The sequence below is a fragment of the Pongo abelii genome, chromosome 5 (assembly GCF_028885655.2).
Source record: "Pongo abelii isolate AG06213 chromosome 5, NHGRI_mPonAbe1-v2.0_pri, whole genome shotgun sequence".
Lineage (NCBI taxonomy): Eukaryota > Metazoa > Chordata > Mammalia > Primates > Hominidae > Pongo > Pongo abelii.
In genome coordinates, this window is record NC_071990.2 from 109991331 (window position 1) to 110007899 (window position 16569).

The following is a 16569-nucleotide window of genomic DNA, read 5'->3' on the forward strand; positions in this document are numbered from 1 at the left end:
GCAATTCTTGTGCCTCTGCTCCCTGAGTGGCTGGGATGACAGGTGCGCACCACCACACCCTGCTAATTTTTTGTATTTTTAGTAGAGACGGGATTTTGCTATGTTGGCCAGGCTGGTCTCAAACTTCTGGCCTCAAGTGATCCACCTGCCTCGGCCTTCCAAAGTTTTGGGATTACAGGTGTGAGCCACTGAGCCCAGCTGGCATGTATTTGTTAGAAACAAAAGCATTATCTTATATATCTGGAAATTACCATACAATACCATAAAAATCTTACTCAAATTTTGCCGATTTGTCCCAATAATTTCCTTTATAGAAAAAATAAAAGCCTGGATCACAAGTTCTCATCACTTGTCACATCTCTTTCGTGATCTTGATGTATTTGAGGAATATTTTACAGACTGTCCCGCAAATTGGGTTTGTCTGATGTTTTCCTGTGATGAGCTCCAGGTTAGCATCTTGGGCAGGCAGAGCACATGAGTGCTGCTGTGTCCCTCTCAGCGCCTCCTGCCAGGAGTACACGATGGTGATGCGTTCTGTTGCTGGTGGTGTCCCACAGCTGTACCCACTGTGAGGTTTTTATTCTTTCCTTTGTAATGAATATATATCTTGGGGCTAGAAGTTACTCTGAGATTATGTTACTCTCTGTTACACATCAAACTTTTACCCACTAGATTTAGCCCCTTGCAAATCTTGATAGTTTGTAGATTCAAGTTGTCTTTTGAAGCTATAGAGCATTTATAACAAACTATTTGGTATAAAGGATTGATTTGATCAATAGTTTAAAATTTGACCCTTGAGCCTTTCTTTCTAACCCTTTTTTAAAGCTAAAAACAAGTATTCTTGAGTAGAACCTACCAGGCTGAAGAGTTTGTGGAAGGAAGTCTTAGAAAAATACTTTGAGGACCACCCACTGCCAATGAGTGGCCCAGAGCCTGGACTTAGGGTTTGTAAAGAAACTGCCAGTCACAGAAGAATAAAACAACAAAACACAAATGTTTCATACAATAGGAGTTCAGGTTTTTCCCTTTATTTAAAGTTAGACTAAGTCATTTCCCATCAATTCATTCATTTAAGTGCATAACCAAAAGACATTGAAGGTTACTTAGCTATTGAGGTTTAAAATTTTTTCTTAGATGTTATTGTTGAAAAGAGCTAAAAATGGCCTGAGTCACTTCCTCCTGCAGGCACACACTTCCTCTATGTGGGCTTCTAAGAGCACATTATGGTATTTATTTAAGATTGGTTTCCTACTTTTAAATTTCATGAAGGAATCTATCAGAGATAATATTATTCGACAGAATACATTAGATTATTTTATTTCCCCTCATGTTCCATTTTTTTGTGCTATTTTTCTTCTTTGTGTGCCAATTAGTGTGGCTACCACTTTCAAAAATTACTTTCCCAGGACTTCGGGAGGCCGAGGCAGGCAGATCACTTGAGATTAGGAGTTTGAGACCAGCCTGGGCAAAATGGCGAAACCCCATCTCTACCAAAAATACAAAAATTAGCCAGGCGTGGTGACACATGTCTGGAGTCCCAGCTACTCAGGAGGCTGAGGCAGGAGGATTGCTTGAGCCCAAGAGGTGGAGGTTGCAGTGAGCCAAGAATGCACCACTGCATTCCGGTCTGGGTGACAGAGTGAGACTCCATCTCAAAAAAAATATATATTACTTTCCTCACAATCATAATTATAAGATGAAAGGTTCAAGATCTCCCTGTTTCCTAACTAAAATATTCTCCTTTTTTTAATTTATTTTTTATTTTATTTTATTTTGGAAGTAGGATCTTGCTGTATTGCCCAGGCTGGCCTTGATCCTGGCATCAAGCAGCCTCCCACCTCGGCCTCCCAAAGTGCTGGATTTACAAAAATCTTTTTATTCTCCTGTTTTCTAATAACCACCTCCAGATAATGGTGGATTTTGTGACATTTCAGGCTTTTGTTCTGTTAGAACCCTCTTTTCTTAGATGATGAGCATTGTTCTCATAGGAAAATACTGATCATTGTTTTTGTCAACAGATATATTAGAAAATGAATATGTGTGAAGTTATGCTGTATACAGTATTCTATACAGTATTCTCACTGTACCATGTGCTGTTGATAGGACGATATGTAAGACTGGCTCACTTAGTATGACGTCTGTTTGAGGGCACTGGTCATATAACACAACACACACATATGTTCATGAAAAATAAGTAACCTAAGGTAATGTTTGTTGAATGTGGAATAGTGCATCTTTTCTGAAGCAGCTACAACATAAACAGAGCATCGAAGGACCAAAAACAGTAGGAATGAGGGTTATGGAGAACATTTTAGGCCAGTAGAACTATGCAAAAAAGAGTTGAAGGTCAAGATGCAAGTGGCATGCGTCTGTGAGACTGAGCAGAGCACGGGCTGAGGTGGAGGGCGTCTGGAGTAAAGGAGGCCAACTGAAGCAGGTAGCAGTCCCATTCTTCAATACCTCTTTCAAAGACTGTGTATTCTAGATAAGCTAATGACTGATAAGCAATAAGTCAACATGGTAGGAGATGGATCAAAGGGATGAAAAAAAATCAGGTAGATGGAAGTGATAAGATAAGAAAAAAATAGAGTTCAGGAATTTGAAGATATCCAAGGAAATAATTACGGGGTTTTTACTCACACTGTCTGTGTTTGACACACTTGGAAACTTAACCTTAATTAGTAAGTGTTGCTTTACTCTCTTTGCTCTGACAGAAGAAAACATTGAAACAGTTTGTGCTGCTTGCACACAACTTCATCATGCTTTAGAGGAAGGAAACATGCTTGGAAATAAATTTAAGAGAAGAAGTATTCTCCTGAAGACCCTATGTAAACTAGTTGATGTTGGTTCAGACTCGCTCAGCCTTAAACTTGCAAAAATAATTCTAGCAGTAAGTTTTTCTTTCCTCTGGTCTAGTAGACTATATCACATAAAAGCTTTGTTTAATGCTTTATTTGTAAATATTACAAAGAATATTAGAAATGCAGTGTATTTGTTTAGAATCTTGGAAAAAAATTAAGATAATAAACTGACATCTCAGAATTTGACTAGGAAGTATTATCTAAGGAACTAAGGCTGAGTACATAGAAAATGTTCAAAGAAACTCAATGTTTTTGGACTGCAACTAAGTTAAAAAAAAAAAAAAAAGAAGAAGGAAGGAAAGAAAGGCAAGAAACAAAAAGAAATAACCGTAGGCAAATACATTCAAAATGGTTGCTCAAATAACTTGACTGGTGATCAGTAGCAGATGGTGCAGGCAGTGGTTTCTCTTGGATGCTTGATTCTGTCATATGATTTAATAAATAACTAAGTAATGTAGGCCACAGTCATAATAAACCAGGTGCTTTAGGAACCAGTGTGAAACCGAAAAACAGCTGCGTGTGGTCACAGGAAGTTACCTCAGTGGTCAGAGAAGGCTTTCACAAGGTGTGAGAAGAAAAGGCCAGACACCAAAAAAAAGTCTGTAGAAACTCTGTCTCAAACAAAATGATATCACTGTTTGAGGGGAGCACTTTGTTGTCACAGCCATAAACAGTTGGAACCAAAAGATAAGCCACAATTATTATAGAATGTTCTAAGAGAGCCGCTAAAACAAATGAATGAAGCTTTGTTTTCTTGATTTCATACAAGTACAAGCTTTGTGCTAACACCTCATAATTTACAGAATTTAAAATCTTACAGTACACAGTGAAGGTAAGTGTTGGCATACTTACTATTAGTTAATGAGAATGCCACCTTTTCTTATTCTGATGATGAAGTCTTTCATAAAGCAGAATTTTCTGAGCATATATCTGTGTAATATCAGGGGGAGGCTACATTCTTATTCAGCTGTCAAACTATTAACTCTCTTTTTAAAAATTGTGATATGTGGTCAAGAAAGCAACACTTCTTTGAAATAGTGATTTCACTCCAGGGCTCTGGTGGTGCAGCAGCTGCCCAAAGATTGCCTTTGCTATTTTAATCTGGATCCTAGACATTTTGTTCCATACCAAGCCAAAGAAAGAGAGAAAGAATGAGGAAAAAAAAAAGAAAGAAAGAGCAAGAAGGAAAGGAAGGAGGAAGGAAGGAACATGAATTATTTTAATGCTTTGCAGAGTAAATATTATTTCAGTTATTAATGGTGTCATTCAAATTAATTATATATATGGCACAAATTTAACTATTTTAGGGCAAAAGGCTAAGTGACCTGCCAGGCAGTGAACAAGTTTTGAACTAAACATATGATTAGATGAAGCCCTCTTGGTGACATTGACAGCCTTGCTGAATCAGGAGCAAGATGCTAGGCTAAACTCCACAGTGCAGAGCTGGGTAGGTTTGCCTTCTGACTAGCTACAGAACCAGCAGTTCAGAAGGGACCTTCAAATCCATCAAGGCCAACTTCCCATCTACTGCCTGGATCTCCTGTAACATTCCAGACAAGATCTTGTTTAGCTTAGGCTTTGGTGATGCGGTTCTATTAAAATGTTAAAAGACTACATCATAAGAACTGTTGAAGAAGAAAAAAATCAGCAAAAACTAAAGCTGTATGGGACTAAGAAGTTTTTCACAACTTCTCTCTGCCTATTTATTGGCAAATACTGGCAAATGAAAGTTTTCCAGTCATCTTAATTTTAATCTTTGTGTCAAAAACTCTTACAAAATAATGTACAAAAATATATAAGCTTAAATGTTACTATGTTAAGATTTTTTTAAAGGAGTATAAACAAATACATACAGTATGAATGTGACTATATTTAGGAGGGAAAAAATCTAGTGCCCTATGTACAGGGTAAAAAAAGAAAAGAAATACCAATACCAACTGTGATGCTATATGGTGGTACTCTTATGAGTGATTTTAAACTTTTCTTACTTTTCTTTAATTTGCCAAATTTACTTTAAATAGAATAAACTACTGTTTTTAACATAAGAAGAAAACTACCCTACCACAAGAACCTACTTTGTGCCAAGACTCTTTTTTTTTTTTCTTAAAGACAAGATCTCGCTCTTGTCACCCAGGGCTGGAGTACAGTGGCGAGATCACAGCTCACTGCAGTCTCAAACTTCTGGGCTCAAGTGATCCTTCTGCCTCAGCCTCCCAAGGAGCTTAGGACCACAGGCATGCACCACCACACCTGGCTAATTTTTAAAAAATGTTTTATAGAATTGGGGTCTCGCTATGATGCCCAGGCTGGTCTCAGACTCCTAGCCTTGAGCAGTTCTCCCACTTTGGCCTCCCAAAGTGCTGGGATTACAGGTGTGAGCCACTGCACCTGGCCAGAGACTCTTCTTGACACTGGGAATACAAGTGAATAAACTAGCTTCTGCCTCTGGGGTTGCCACTGTAGCAGGGCAGACAGACAGCAAACACAGCAGGTACCAAAGGAGATAATGAGAGCTAAGGGAGAAAAATAAAGCAGAGCAAAGGAAAGGTAGAGTAACAGGGAATTTTTAAAATAAGATCGTCTACATCCCTTGCATAAATGTAAGATTTTATTATCTTTTCATGTCTTAAAGTCATAATTTTACAGTTAACAATGGAGAAGCGGTACAAATTTGCTCTGAGTGTAAATTGATATAGCAGGCCTGGAAATTGTGGTTGTCTTTTTTCTTTGTTTTCTTTTTTGTTTTTTCTTATTGTTTCAGTGAAAACTGTGATACAAGGTTTTGTTTTGTTTTGTTTTCCTTTGCCACTTTTTACTAAAAGTGTAAGATTTGTTGGGGAAAAGCAAAGTGAGTTGTATACATTTTTTTCATGAAGTTTTATTGAGTATGGAACACATCCTACATACTACATATAGAAAGAGTAATAAATTGTGGTTTTGACCTCAAGGACTCACAATCTAGTAGAAGATAGTCAACCAATTCAAATATATTCCCAAATATTAGGAATAATATATATGTCCATCAATATAGAAATGTTCTTCTGTTTTCTTAAGCCTGCTTATTTTCTGGGGGTTTTAAACAATATTGTTTTAAATACCTAATCATTAAACATTTATTAAGGTTCCCATTTCCTATTTTCCTCCTGGGAACAGAAGGAATCTCCATTATGCCTTGTGTTACAGTTTCTGAAGCTTCCACAACAGTGTTTCCCAGACTTCACTGTGCATATGCGTCCCCTGGGGATCTTGTAAAATGCAGATTCTGAGTCTGTAGTGCTGGGTGGGGCCTGAGATTCTGCATTCCTAATACATGCCCAGGTGATGCCAAGATGGTTCTGTGACCTATCTGAGGCATGCACTCCTCAAGTGCAAAATGGGAACGACAACACCAAATTTCCAGAATAACTTTTGTAAGTGGCCTAGTGCAGGAGGGTATGCAGAAGCTGCCCCACAGGCAGTGCTCCCCTCCCCAGGCCCCTCCAGCTGGGGGCTGACCATGGCCGTCTTGGTGTCTTCTGCAGTGAGCAGCACAGTGCCTGGTACACATCAGGTGCCCAGTAAATACTTGTGGATCAAACACAGAACAAATACTTAACAAATATGCCTGACAGATTCTATCTTTTTTTTTAAGTAACTGAAAACTCTAATAAAATGTGGGAGGCTGAGGTGGGAGGATTGTTTGAGCCTGCTAGTTCGAGACCAGCCTGGGCAACATCTCTACAAAAAAAGTTGAAAAAATTAGCCAGGCATGGTGGCACATGCCTATAGTCCCAGCTGCTCTGGCGGCTGAGGCAAGAGAGTTGATTGAGCCCACGAGGTCAAGGCTGCAGTGAGCTGTGATGGCGGCATCACTGCACTCCAGCCTGGGTGAAAGAGCAAGACCCTGTCTCTGATAAAAAGGAGAGAGAGAGAGAAATGTGGTAGCCGGGCATGGTGGCTCACCCCTGTCATCCTAGCACTTTGGGAGGCCAAAGTGGGTGGATCACTTGAGGTCAGGAGTTCGAGACCAGCCTGACCAACATGGTGAAACCCCGTCTCTACTAAAAGTACAAAAATTAGCCAGTCATGGTGGCACGTGCCTGTAATCCCAGCTACTTGGGAGGCTGGGGCAGGAGAATCACTTGAGCCCGGGAAGCGGAGATTGCAATGAGCCGAGATCATACCATTGCACACTAAGCTGGGGAAGAAGAGTGAAACTCCGTCTCAAAAAATAAATTAATTAAATAACTTTAAAGATAGTTTTTAATAATAAACTAATCACCTATATGCCATCCTTTTCACACAAATAATTTTTTGTTCAGATGACCTTATTCCTAAAAATACATTTTTACACCTTTGCAATGAGGGCACATATTATTTCCATCTAACAGTAGGTTATAAATGTTTCCCTTTTTAGACATAATGTTCACAGTTATGCTTTTTTGTGACTGCTTAATATGAATAGTATTGATGTCCCACAATTTAATAAACTATTCCCTGATATTGGATACTTAGGATGTTTTTTATTTTTCTTTTTTACTACTTTAGATAAATACACAGCTAACTTAGACCATTTGATTCAGTCAGTAATCCTATACTTTGCTTTTTTTTTAAAAAAAAAACCATATTTCCTTATCACCCCGTGTTTAATTTACTTAGATATTTTTGTATGATTTAGAAGGTAATTTTCTTTTCTTTTTTTTATTTTTTGACACGGAGTCTCACTCTGTCACCCAGGCTGGAGTTCAGTGGTGCGATCTCGGCTCACTGCAACCTCCACCTCCCGGGTTCAAGTGATTCTCCTACCTCAGCCTCCTGGGTAGCTGGGATTACAGGCACGCGCCACCACACCTGGCTAATTTTTGTATTTTTAGTAGAGATGGGGTTTCACCATGTTGGTCAGGCTGGTCTCGAACTCCTGACCTCATGATCCACTGGCCTCAGCCTCCCAAATTGCTGGGATTATAGACGTGAGCCACTGTGCCCAGCCTAGAAGGTAATTTTCAACTTTGGATGTTACTTGTGATTATCTCAAAGCATTCCAGGAATAGACCTTAAAAAGAAATATATGTATATTATCAAATTAAGCAGTATTACTTTTAAATTTTCTTTTATACAAATGATAAAAAAGACCAAAACTTTCCCCCTTTCTTTTCTTTCCTTCATCTCTACTATGTGTTCCTTTCTAAATTAACGTGAAATTTTGGTATTCATCTTCCTCTACTTTTGTGTTTTAATGCAATTACACTAATTAAATTTATTAACAGTATACTGCACCTCTTTCTTCCTCATATACTCCTTTAAAAGTAACTAATAATCGCATGTATAAATATGAGACTTGGCTGGGAGTGGTGGCTCACACTTGTAATCTCAACACTGGGAGGCTGAGGTGGGAGGATTGTTTGAGCCTGCTAGTTCGAGACCAGCCTGGGCAACATCTCTACAAAAAAAATGTTGAAAAAATTAGCCAGGCGCAGTGGCACAAGCCTATAGTCCCAGCTGCTCTGGTGGCTGAGGCAAGAGAGTTGATTGAGCGCACGTGGTCAAGGCTGCAGTGAGCTGTGATGGCAGCATTACTGCACTCCAGCCTGGGTGAAAGAGCAAGACCCTGTCTCTGTAAAAAAGAAAAGAGAGAGAGAGAGACTTTATGAAGTAAGAAATAAATATGGAGAACAGATTGGAGGTTCCTCAAAAAAGAGAGCTACCATATGATCTGGCAACCCCCACTGCCAGGTATATACTCAGAAGAAAGGAAATCAGTATATCGAAGATATATCTGCACTCCTATGTTTATTCCACAGTATTCACAATTGCTAAGATCTGTCATTAAAATGTTTATTCTAAAGATAATTTATATTGTGTTTACTCTAACTGAGTTAATTAGATACCACAGTTGGCAAATATGTGGTCTAAATTTTTCAAAGTTGATTTCTTTAGAACTTTTCTTCATGTTTGAAAATACTGTTGCTGCACTTTAAAAATAGATGTTTGTGGTTTTTTTTTTAAATACAGCATGTCTTTATTTCCTTCTGCAATAGAGATGTGTTTCTTTCTCTGCAGCTTAAAGTGAGTAGAAAGAATCTTCTTAATGTCTGCAAACTTATATTTAAAATTAGCAGGAATGAGAAGAATGATTCTTTGATTCAAAATGACAGCATTCTGGGTGAGTGTCATTCAGTGCTACTATTGAGCAAATGTTGTACTTGAGTAAAAATTAGAAGTCTGGAGAGAAAATATATAATCAATGATAGCAAGAATATTTCGTTTTCTAGAAACATGCAGAAGTTATGCAATGCTCATTTTTACTTCATCCTTCTCTGTTTTCCACATTCAGTTGAATGCATCCTGTGGTAGTTTGCTCTTTTCCTTCAACACCTGTAGTAACATTATGTGACTTTACAAAGTGTTCCCCATTTAAGAATTCATTTCCTGGACTTGGATTTAATATATAGAAAAATGCATTTAATAGTATTTGACATAGTTGAAAATTTTAGTCTTTTAATATACTAGGAATGACTAAAAGTTGAAAGACATCTATAACTGTTATAGAAACCTGACATCAAAATGTTTCAAATTTGTAGCTAAGGAAGTTTTATTACACCTTATCTAGCTAATGCCTAATTTTTGTTGTACTTCTAAATAATTAAGATACCTAGTTACCTAAATGGAAATCTTTTTATGAATTAATATTGCTGATACAGGAAAAGAAAATACAAAGTATTTTCCATGCAGCAACATGGAAAATACTTTGAGTTCTCTTTTTGCAACATAGGATAAATTATCTTTTCATCTTTCTTTTCCCCTGGCAGATAGGGACAAAACCAGTACTGAAAGAAATGTTTAATGTTGAATCAACTAATTAAGAATTGTAGACTGAAAACAATCATCTCAAATTATTGCATTGACATTAATATAATTAAATGTGAGATATGCATTATTAACGTTATTGGATTTGCCTGGATTACTTGTAAAACCAAGTAGTGGTATGTTATTTGAATAAATGTTCTTAAGTTGTCTTGGGAAAAGGATAGGTGTTATATTCAAGTTATCTTTCTAGGGTGATTGAGATTTTTTTTAAGCTCCTGTCATGGATTTCCCACTAATAATACAGCAACAAATATATTCTTAAAGGCTTGTTGAAATTTAATTCTTAAATGTGTTAAATTATTAGTATTCTATGACTCAAAATTTTTGTAACAAAAAACAAAGGTCAATAAATAATTAGTAAGAGGCAAGGAATGACATTAATTAAAAGAATACTTTCTCATTTATTTATTACCAATCCCATCCTTCTGCTGAAATTACTATTACAGAGATTTGTCTTAGCTAAAAGTAAGCTTTTCTCTTTATACTATATAACTCTTAACAAGCACTTGAATGTAGATTTTGATAAATATATTTTATGAAGTGTATTTTATGTTCACACACAAGTGCTTTAATATATTTCTCTCCAGCTGTTATACTCAGACATTTATAATAATTCATCTCTTTGACAGAATCATTATTGGAGGTACTAAGAAGTGAAGACCTGCAAACTAACATGGAAGCTTTTTTATACTGTATGGGGTCTATAAAGTTCATTTCTGGAAATCCGGGATTTCTTAATGAAATGATCAGCAGAGGTGCTGTGGAAATACTGATAAATTTGATAAAGCAAATAAATGAGAACACCAAGAAATGTGGTACATGTTTGCCTAATTCGGGCCACTTGCTAGTCCAGGTAAGTATTTTACTTGAAAAGGTTAGATGTGTAAAATTAGTTTTCACATTGCCTAATGCCAGTTTTAAAAGAATGGCACGCAAGAGGCCCCTACAGCCAGGTGCAGGTGCCTGGCCTCCAAGGGCAGCAGCCATAGCCCACCTCCACCCCTTGAGGGCCTGGTGCCTGTTGTCCTGGACAGGCTATTCCATGGCTATTACCACAGCAGCTCTCCACACAGCATGCACTTTCACTGCCCTGCAGAGAAAGCAGGCCTGGAAGAAGGAAAAAGTTGTACCTCTCTGCAAAATAATTGCATGTTAGAGTCAAAATTTTAACAAGCTGTTTAAAGTGTTGAAGATGGGCTTGGCCTAGAGATGATTTATGATGATTGGTAGCTAATGTCATTACTCTTGTATCTTCAGTAAGAAACAGAAGGTAATGGGATTGAGTGGACAGTCATTGCAGTGGGTATGTAGATACCAGGCAGCCCCGAGACTGCAGGAATTCAGGGAAAAAAACTGGACGCGTGAAATATAAACAGAGCAGGTAGACCAATTTTGTTATGTGTTAGGGTTTTATTACTTCTGTTGTAGCAGATTAAATTTCATAGTTAAATTATTTTCACTGGAGCTGCTCTGGCTTGGATACTCTTTTTTAGATGAGATTTTACTCTTTAATAGCATTTGTATATCAAATAATAGCATCTTTGATGTAATAATTCATAGGATTTGAAATGTGTTTGTCAATTAATGAGGATTGATTGAGCACTCAGAGCACTCTAAGCCACTGGGAAACTGTGTTAAGCATTAGACTTAGGCCCTGCCTTCAAGATGCTTAAAATATTTAGGATGATTATTAATTTTGGACTTTGTGGTCTGTCTCCATTTTGAAGAAGATTGTGAAAACCTCTTTTAGTCATCAATAATGCACAATTTTTCTGTATGCCCTGTTTTGGCTAGGAAACTTCAGAAATATAATTTTCCATGCTCCCAGTGTTATCGAATCATTCAATTTTTTCCCTCAATAAAAATAGTAATTTCTGATTATAGAATAATTATATTTCCTATTAAAATGCTGAAAAGTGTAAGGAAGAATATAAAAATCACCTGCAATTTTTTCACCCTGAGATAACACCTCCAGCATTTTGGTGGTTGTTTATATACATATACATAATTTAATAGAATTCTCACTTTTTAAATAACCTGTTACTTTTAATAGTCACTTCTGTTTGTTTTCTATCATTCTCTTCCCTCCCTGTTTCTCTTTCTGGTTTATCCATTTAGCTAACATTGTTCACACTGATGTGTTCAGCACCTTTTAATACACACACAGGATTTAACAAATGGAATATTCTATGCCCTTCTCTCTCCTCATTTAACAATATGTAGTAAAAATCCCTTGAGTTAACCCTAAAGGCTTAATTAATTCTTCATAATGACTGCATAATATTCTGTGATTAGGATATATCTCAAATTCTCAGCCATTCCCATATTGAGATATTCACGCTGTTTTAAATTTTTATGTAACAGCTTATGGGATTCTTGTCTAGTTAATCTCTTTCCAACCCCATCTTATACATATATAAATGTTGTTTGCTGTTTGCATCAACTGTATCACTGTGTGTGTATGTGTGTGTGTCTGTGTGTGTATGTGTGTGTATGTGTGTGCGCACACACACATATGATCAGTTGGTATGAAGGAAAGTTGAGTGTTACTGTGACCAAAAATATATCAAATCAAGAAAGAGGACCTCTGGTGTGCACATACAGTATATTACTCCCTGTGTTACTCTTTTATGTCCCTTTTCCCTGGATTCAGCATCCTTAGGTGCAAACTGATTCACCAGGTCGGATCCCCACTCCTTTCTTGACATTTGTGTCCCCCCACCTCTAGGGGGCGCTGTAGAAGTTCCTCTTCACTGCCCACCACCACCTGCCACCACCTGATGGCAGTGGGCTCTGTCATTGTCTCCACAGCCTTAATTGGAACCAGCCTAAGGCCTGGCATGGGTGGCCCACACCCCTGTCTAGCAGGAGAAAATGGAGCTCATGATGGCATCCACCTGAACTTACTCCAGCTGTGGTCACCAAATGCCATTTGTATCAACTGTATCACTGTTTGTGTGTTTACAGATTTGGGGAGGAAGGAGACATTGTTTTAGTCTTTGTCATTTGCAGAATCCCCTGAATGGGACATTTCCTCATATTTAATGAAAACAAAAGCTGTTTTGTATCATACGAATGATAAAATGTAAGCAACAAGACTTCACTCCAAGAGCAGATGAAAGCCTCTGCTTTTGTGAAGTGTAACACTGACTGACTTTTCACCAGCCGGTTCATGTGCAAATTCAGCCAGACAGATCTGGCCACAAGCAGAAGTGTCTGTTTACACCAGCTTTGAGAACCTGGTAACTCCAGCTCAGGAGGCAATTTTTTTTTTTTTTTCTTTTTGAGACCGAGTTTTGCTTTTGTCACCCAGGCTGGAGTGCAATGGTGTGACCTCGGCTCACTGCAATCTCCACCTCCCAGATTCAAGCGATTCTCCTGCCTCAGCCTCCTGAGTAGCTGGGATTACAGGGACCCGCCACCATGCCTGGCTAATTTTTTTGTATTTTTAGTAGAGACAGGGTTTCGCCATGTTGGCCAGGCTAGTCTCGAACTCATGACCTCAGGTGATCTGCCCACCTCGGCCTCCCAAAGTGCTGGGATTGTAGGTGTGAGTTACTGTGCCTGGCCAGGGGGCATTTTTAAAAGCGGCTTTTTTCAATTGAAAAAATAAATAAATTACTTGTGGCTGTAGTAAGAATAAAATAATGTCTGCCAGCCAGAGAGAACATGATGAGGGCCAAAAAGATACAAGCAGGCAACATCTAGTGGCATGACTGCTTTTCTTCTAGGACTTTCAACCCCAAGAACCTCAGTAGCTTTGGCCCACTTTCTGGGGACCTCATATTACAAGACTTCGCTTGCTTTAACATCTGGCACAGCGTTAGAGTCATCGTGTTTTCCAAAAGCAGCTCCGTTGGGCTCATTGAAAGAGTGGAAAACATCTTCCAAAGCTGGACCCTGAAGATTGTGCAGGATTTGGGAAACTAGAACAAAGGGAAAAGGATGTTGAACACTCAAGTGGGAAATAAATAAGGTGTGTTTGGGAGGTGCTGAAGAGGTAGGGCTGTCTAGAGTAGAGATTCTGTGTGGGAATCTTGGAAGGTGAGATTCAGAAGATACAGTCACGAGTCTTGAATACCAGCTGCCAAGAGTGGACTTGGGGCAACAAGGAGCAATTGGAGGTGAGTGTGTGGGGGGACGAGATGAGATCAGAGCGGCAGAAAGATGAATGTGCACAAAATGTTAAACTGATAAAGACCAAATAGCTGAAAGGTGATGGGAGGAGAACGTATCCATGGTACATGACAGATTGGAGGGCTAAGATCTCAAACACACCAGCCCCAGTTAAGAGGCATTGCTGCAGTTAGATTTTAGACTGATTAGAATGGAGACAAAGGAATGGGTATGAAGGAAAAGCTCCTTCAAAGCAGACGGACTAATGTTGCTTAGAGGAAAAAAAAACACTGTTGAACTTTGGAAGGTCTTCTTTGTGTTGTTTCTTACATATACGTATACGTATGGCTGTATGTATTGATATATATTTATCACCTGGTGGCTGAAATCAAGAGACACTCATTTCACAAGTTTTGTGGTGTGGCTGCTCTGTGCCAGGCATGTTCTGGGTGATGAGTAAGACAGGAGAGCTGCCAGTAGGCACCTACTTTTTGGTGATCTCTGTATCCAGATAATAGTATTCCAATGCTTATTCTTCTGCAAAATTATGGTACTTCCACATGGCCAACATTGCATTCAGTTCTGCATGTCAGACATGTAATAGCATTTTGAGAAGGACAAGATGCTCAATCAAGAAGATTGAGAAACTGGGTGCTGCCATCTGTGCATCAAGTCAAAGTGTGAATAGTCCCAGGCTGGCAAAACTGGAGATGCGAGTTTGTCTGTAAAGTTGTAAGAGTAAAGCAGGTTAAACTGTGCATGTTCACTGAACTCCAGAACACTAGAATTTAGGGGGAGCTCCCTGGAACTTGGAAAAAGAGAAATATAGGCCAACTAACAGGCAAGGCCCCTAAATGCCAGCAGTAAATTGCACCACCAAGGAGGTGGCACAGATGGAAAGAGGGACTTGTCAGTGTTGCTCTAGAATGGATTATCATGAGGTGTTAGGGTTCATCTGTGACCTTTAAAGAGCAACAGTCGGGCAGGCATGACACAGGAGCTGAAGGAAACTCCTGGGGTCACCTCCATCTGAAAGTCTGTTTTGGTCTCTGTTGTGCCCTTTCCTGGAGAACAGAGAAGAGTTTTCTGTCTATGTCACAATCACAACCAAGCCCAAATTCTCCCGGTGTCTCCTTTGTCCTCTGTGTCTTGAGAACATCATGTACAAAGCTGCTTTGCTGTAATTGAAGGAAATCTCAACGTACTTACATTACCAGCTAGGTAATTTATAGGTGTACAATGTAGCTATTAAAGCTCAGATTGACTTGAACTTGCATGCCTATTTTTTGGATTCACTTGTACTTCCAATCTGTTTTTTCTTTACAGCCTGACCCACTTGATTTTGAATTCAATCCTTAGAGAAATGTATTATTTCCCTGCTTTAGATATACTATTTTTGAAGTTAGAACTGTTCTGCAGCACCCCAGGTAACATGGTTTGCTTTTCCTCCCCGCAGCCCCCTACCCCTGCTTCTCTGGCCTCTAAGCCTGCAGACACCTCCCTAGCAGCTCCGGCAAATCCAGATCCTCTCCCCCTTGCTCAGTACCATACCACTGTCATGTTCTTCGTTTTTCAAAGTGGAAGTCTCTCAGGAAGGTTGGTCCTCCCACCTCATCAGTCCTTTCCTTCCTTCACTCAGTTCCTTCCTTTTGTTTTTAGGGTTTAGGGAATAGGAAAGTGTATTGAACAAAGAGAGCTGGCTCAGACAATTTGAGCCTGCATAGTTCAGAAAATAATAACTGATAATATCATGAATAGAAATTAGAGAGTTACAGAAAGGAACTGGATTTGGTGAGAGGAGGAAAGAAAATTATGGGAAGAAAATTATGTAATTAGCTTTATTTTTTTAATTTTTAATATATATATTTTTGAGATAGAGTCTCACTGTGTCGCCCAGGCTGGAGTGCAGTGGCGCTATCTTGGCCCACTGCAACCTCTGCCTCCCGGGTTCAAGTGATTCTTCCGTCTCTGCCTCCAGAGTAGCTGGGATTACAGACGCGTGCCACCATGCCCAGCTACATTTTGTATTTTTAGTACAAAACTAAAATTGTTTTAGTAGGTCTCTAGTAGAGACGGGGTTTCACCATGTTGGCCAGGCTGGTCTCGAACTCCTGACCTCAAGTGATCCACCTGCCTCAGCCTCCCAAAGTGCTGGGATTACAGGCGTGAGCTACTGCTCCCGGCCGAAATTAGCTTTAATATAAAACATTCAGATGCCAGCAAAATAGCCATGCAGGCCTGTCGAGTAGGAAGTAGGAGGTATGAGCTGAGGCTTGGAAGAGAAGGTAAGACCAAAAATACAGATTTAGGGTCATCTACATGGATTTGATGGTTGAAGGCAGAAAGACAATGAAATTACCCAAGGAGAGAGTAGAGAAAGAGCAGAGGGACTGATGACAGATTCTGTGAAAATGGCCTCATTCGTGGAATGGGAAGAGAAAAGGAAGTGACTGGGAAATGAAGGGCAATGTGCAAGAGTAGAGATTTTCTCAGCAAGGCTGGGTCAGCTTTGGCAAATGCTGCAGAGAGCGTTGTAGGGGAAGAGGAATCCCGCCACTTTGGAGCTGTGCGAATAGGTGAGCGAGGGGTTTGAGGGGGCCATCTCCTAGGGCAACAGTGTGCTCTCTTGCTCTCTTTCAATCTTACATAATTCTTTAGCTCTGTATTTTTAAATTAAAAGGTGTTTTGATATACTTGATTTTTTTTTTTTTTTTTTTTAATTTCTGAGCCCTAGAGTGAGCTCCCT

At 39.1% G+C, this 16569-nt stretch overlaps 1 protein-coding gene across 7 annotated transcripts in view; it reads left to right on the forward strand.

Moving 5' to 3' along the window:
- ARMC2 (armadillo repeat containing 2) overlaps positions 1–16569 on the forward strand; it is a 125564-nt gene that overhangs the window by 53019 nt on the left and 55976 nt on the right. For 6 of the 7 annotated variants that reach the window (XM_024249093.3, XM_054557968.2, XM_054557965.2 and 3 more), the window contains 3 exons: positions 2715–2890; positions 8901–9003; positions 10337–10560. In XM_024249093.3, coding sequence (XP_024104861.3) covers positions 2715–2890; positions 8901–9003; positions 10337–10560 — 503 coding nt within the window. The remainder of the gene's footprint in view (positions 1–2714; positions 2891–8900; positions 9004–10336; positions 10561–16569) is intronic. The other variant, XM_054557966.2, reaches the window with a different exon arrangement.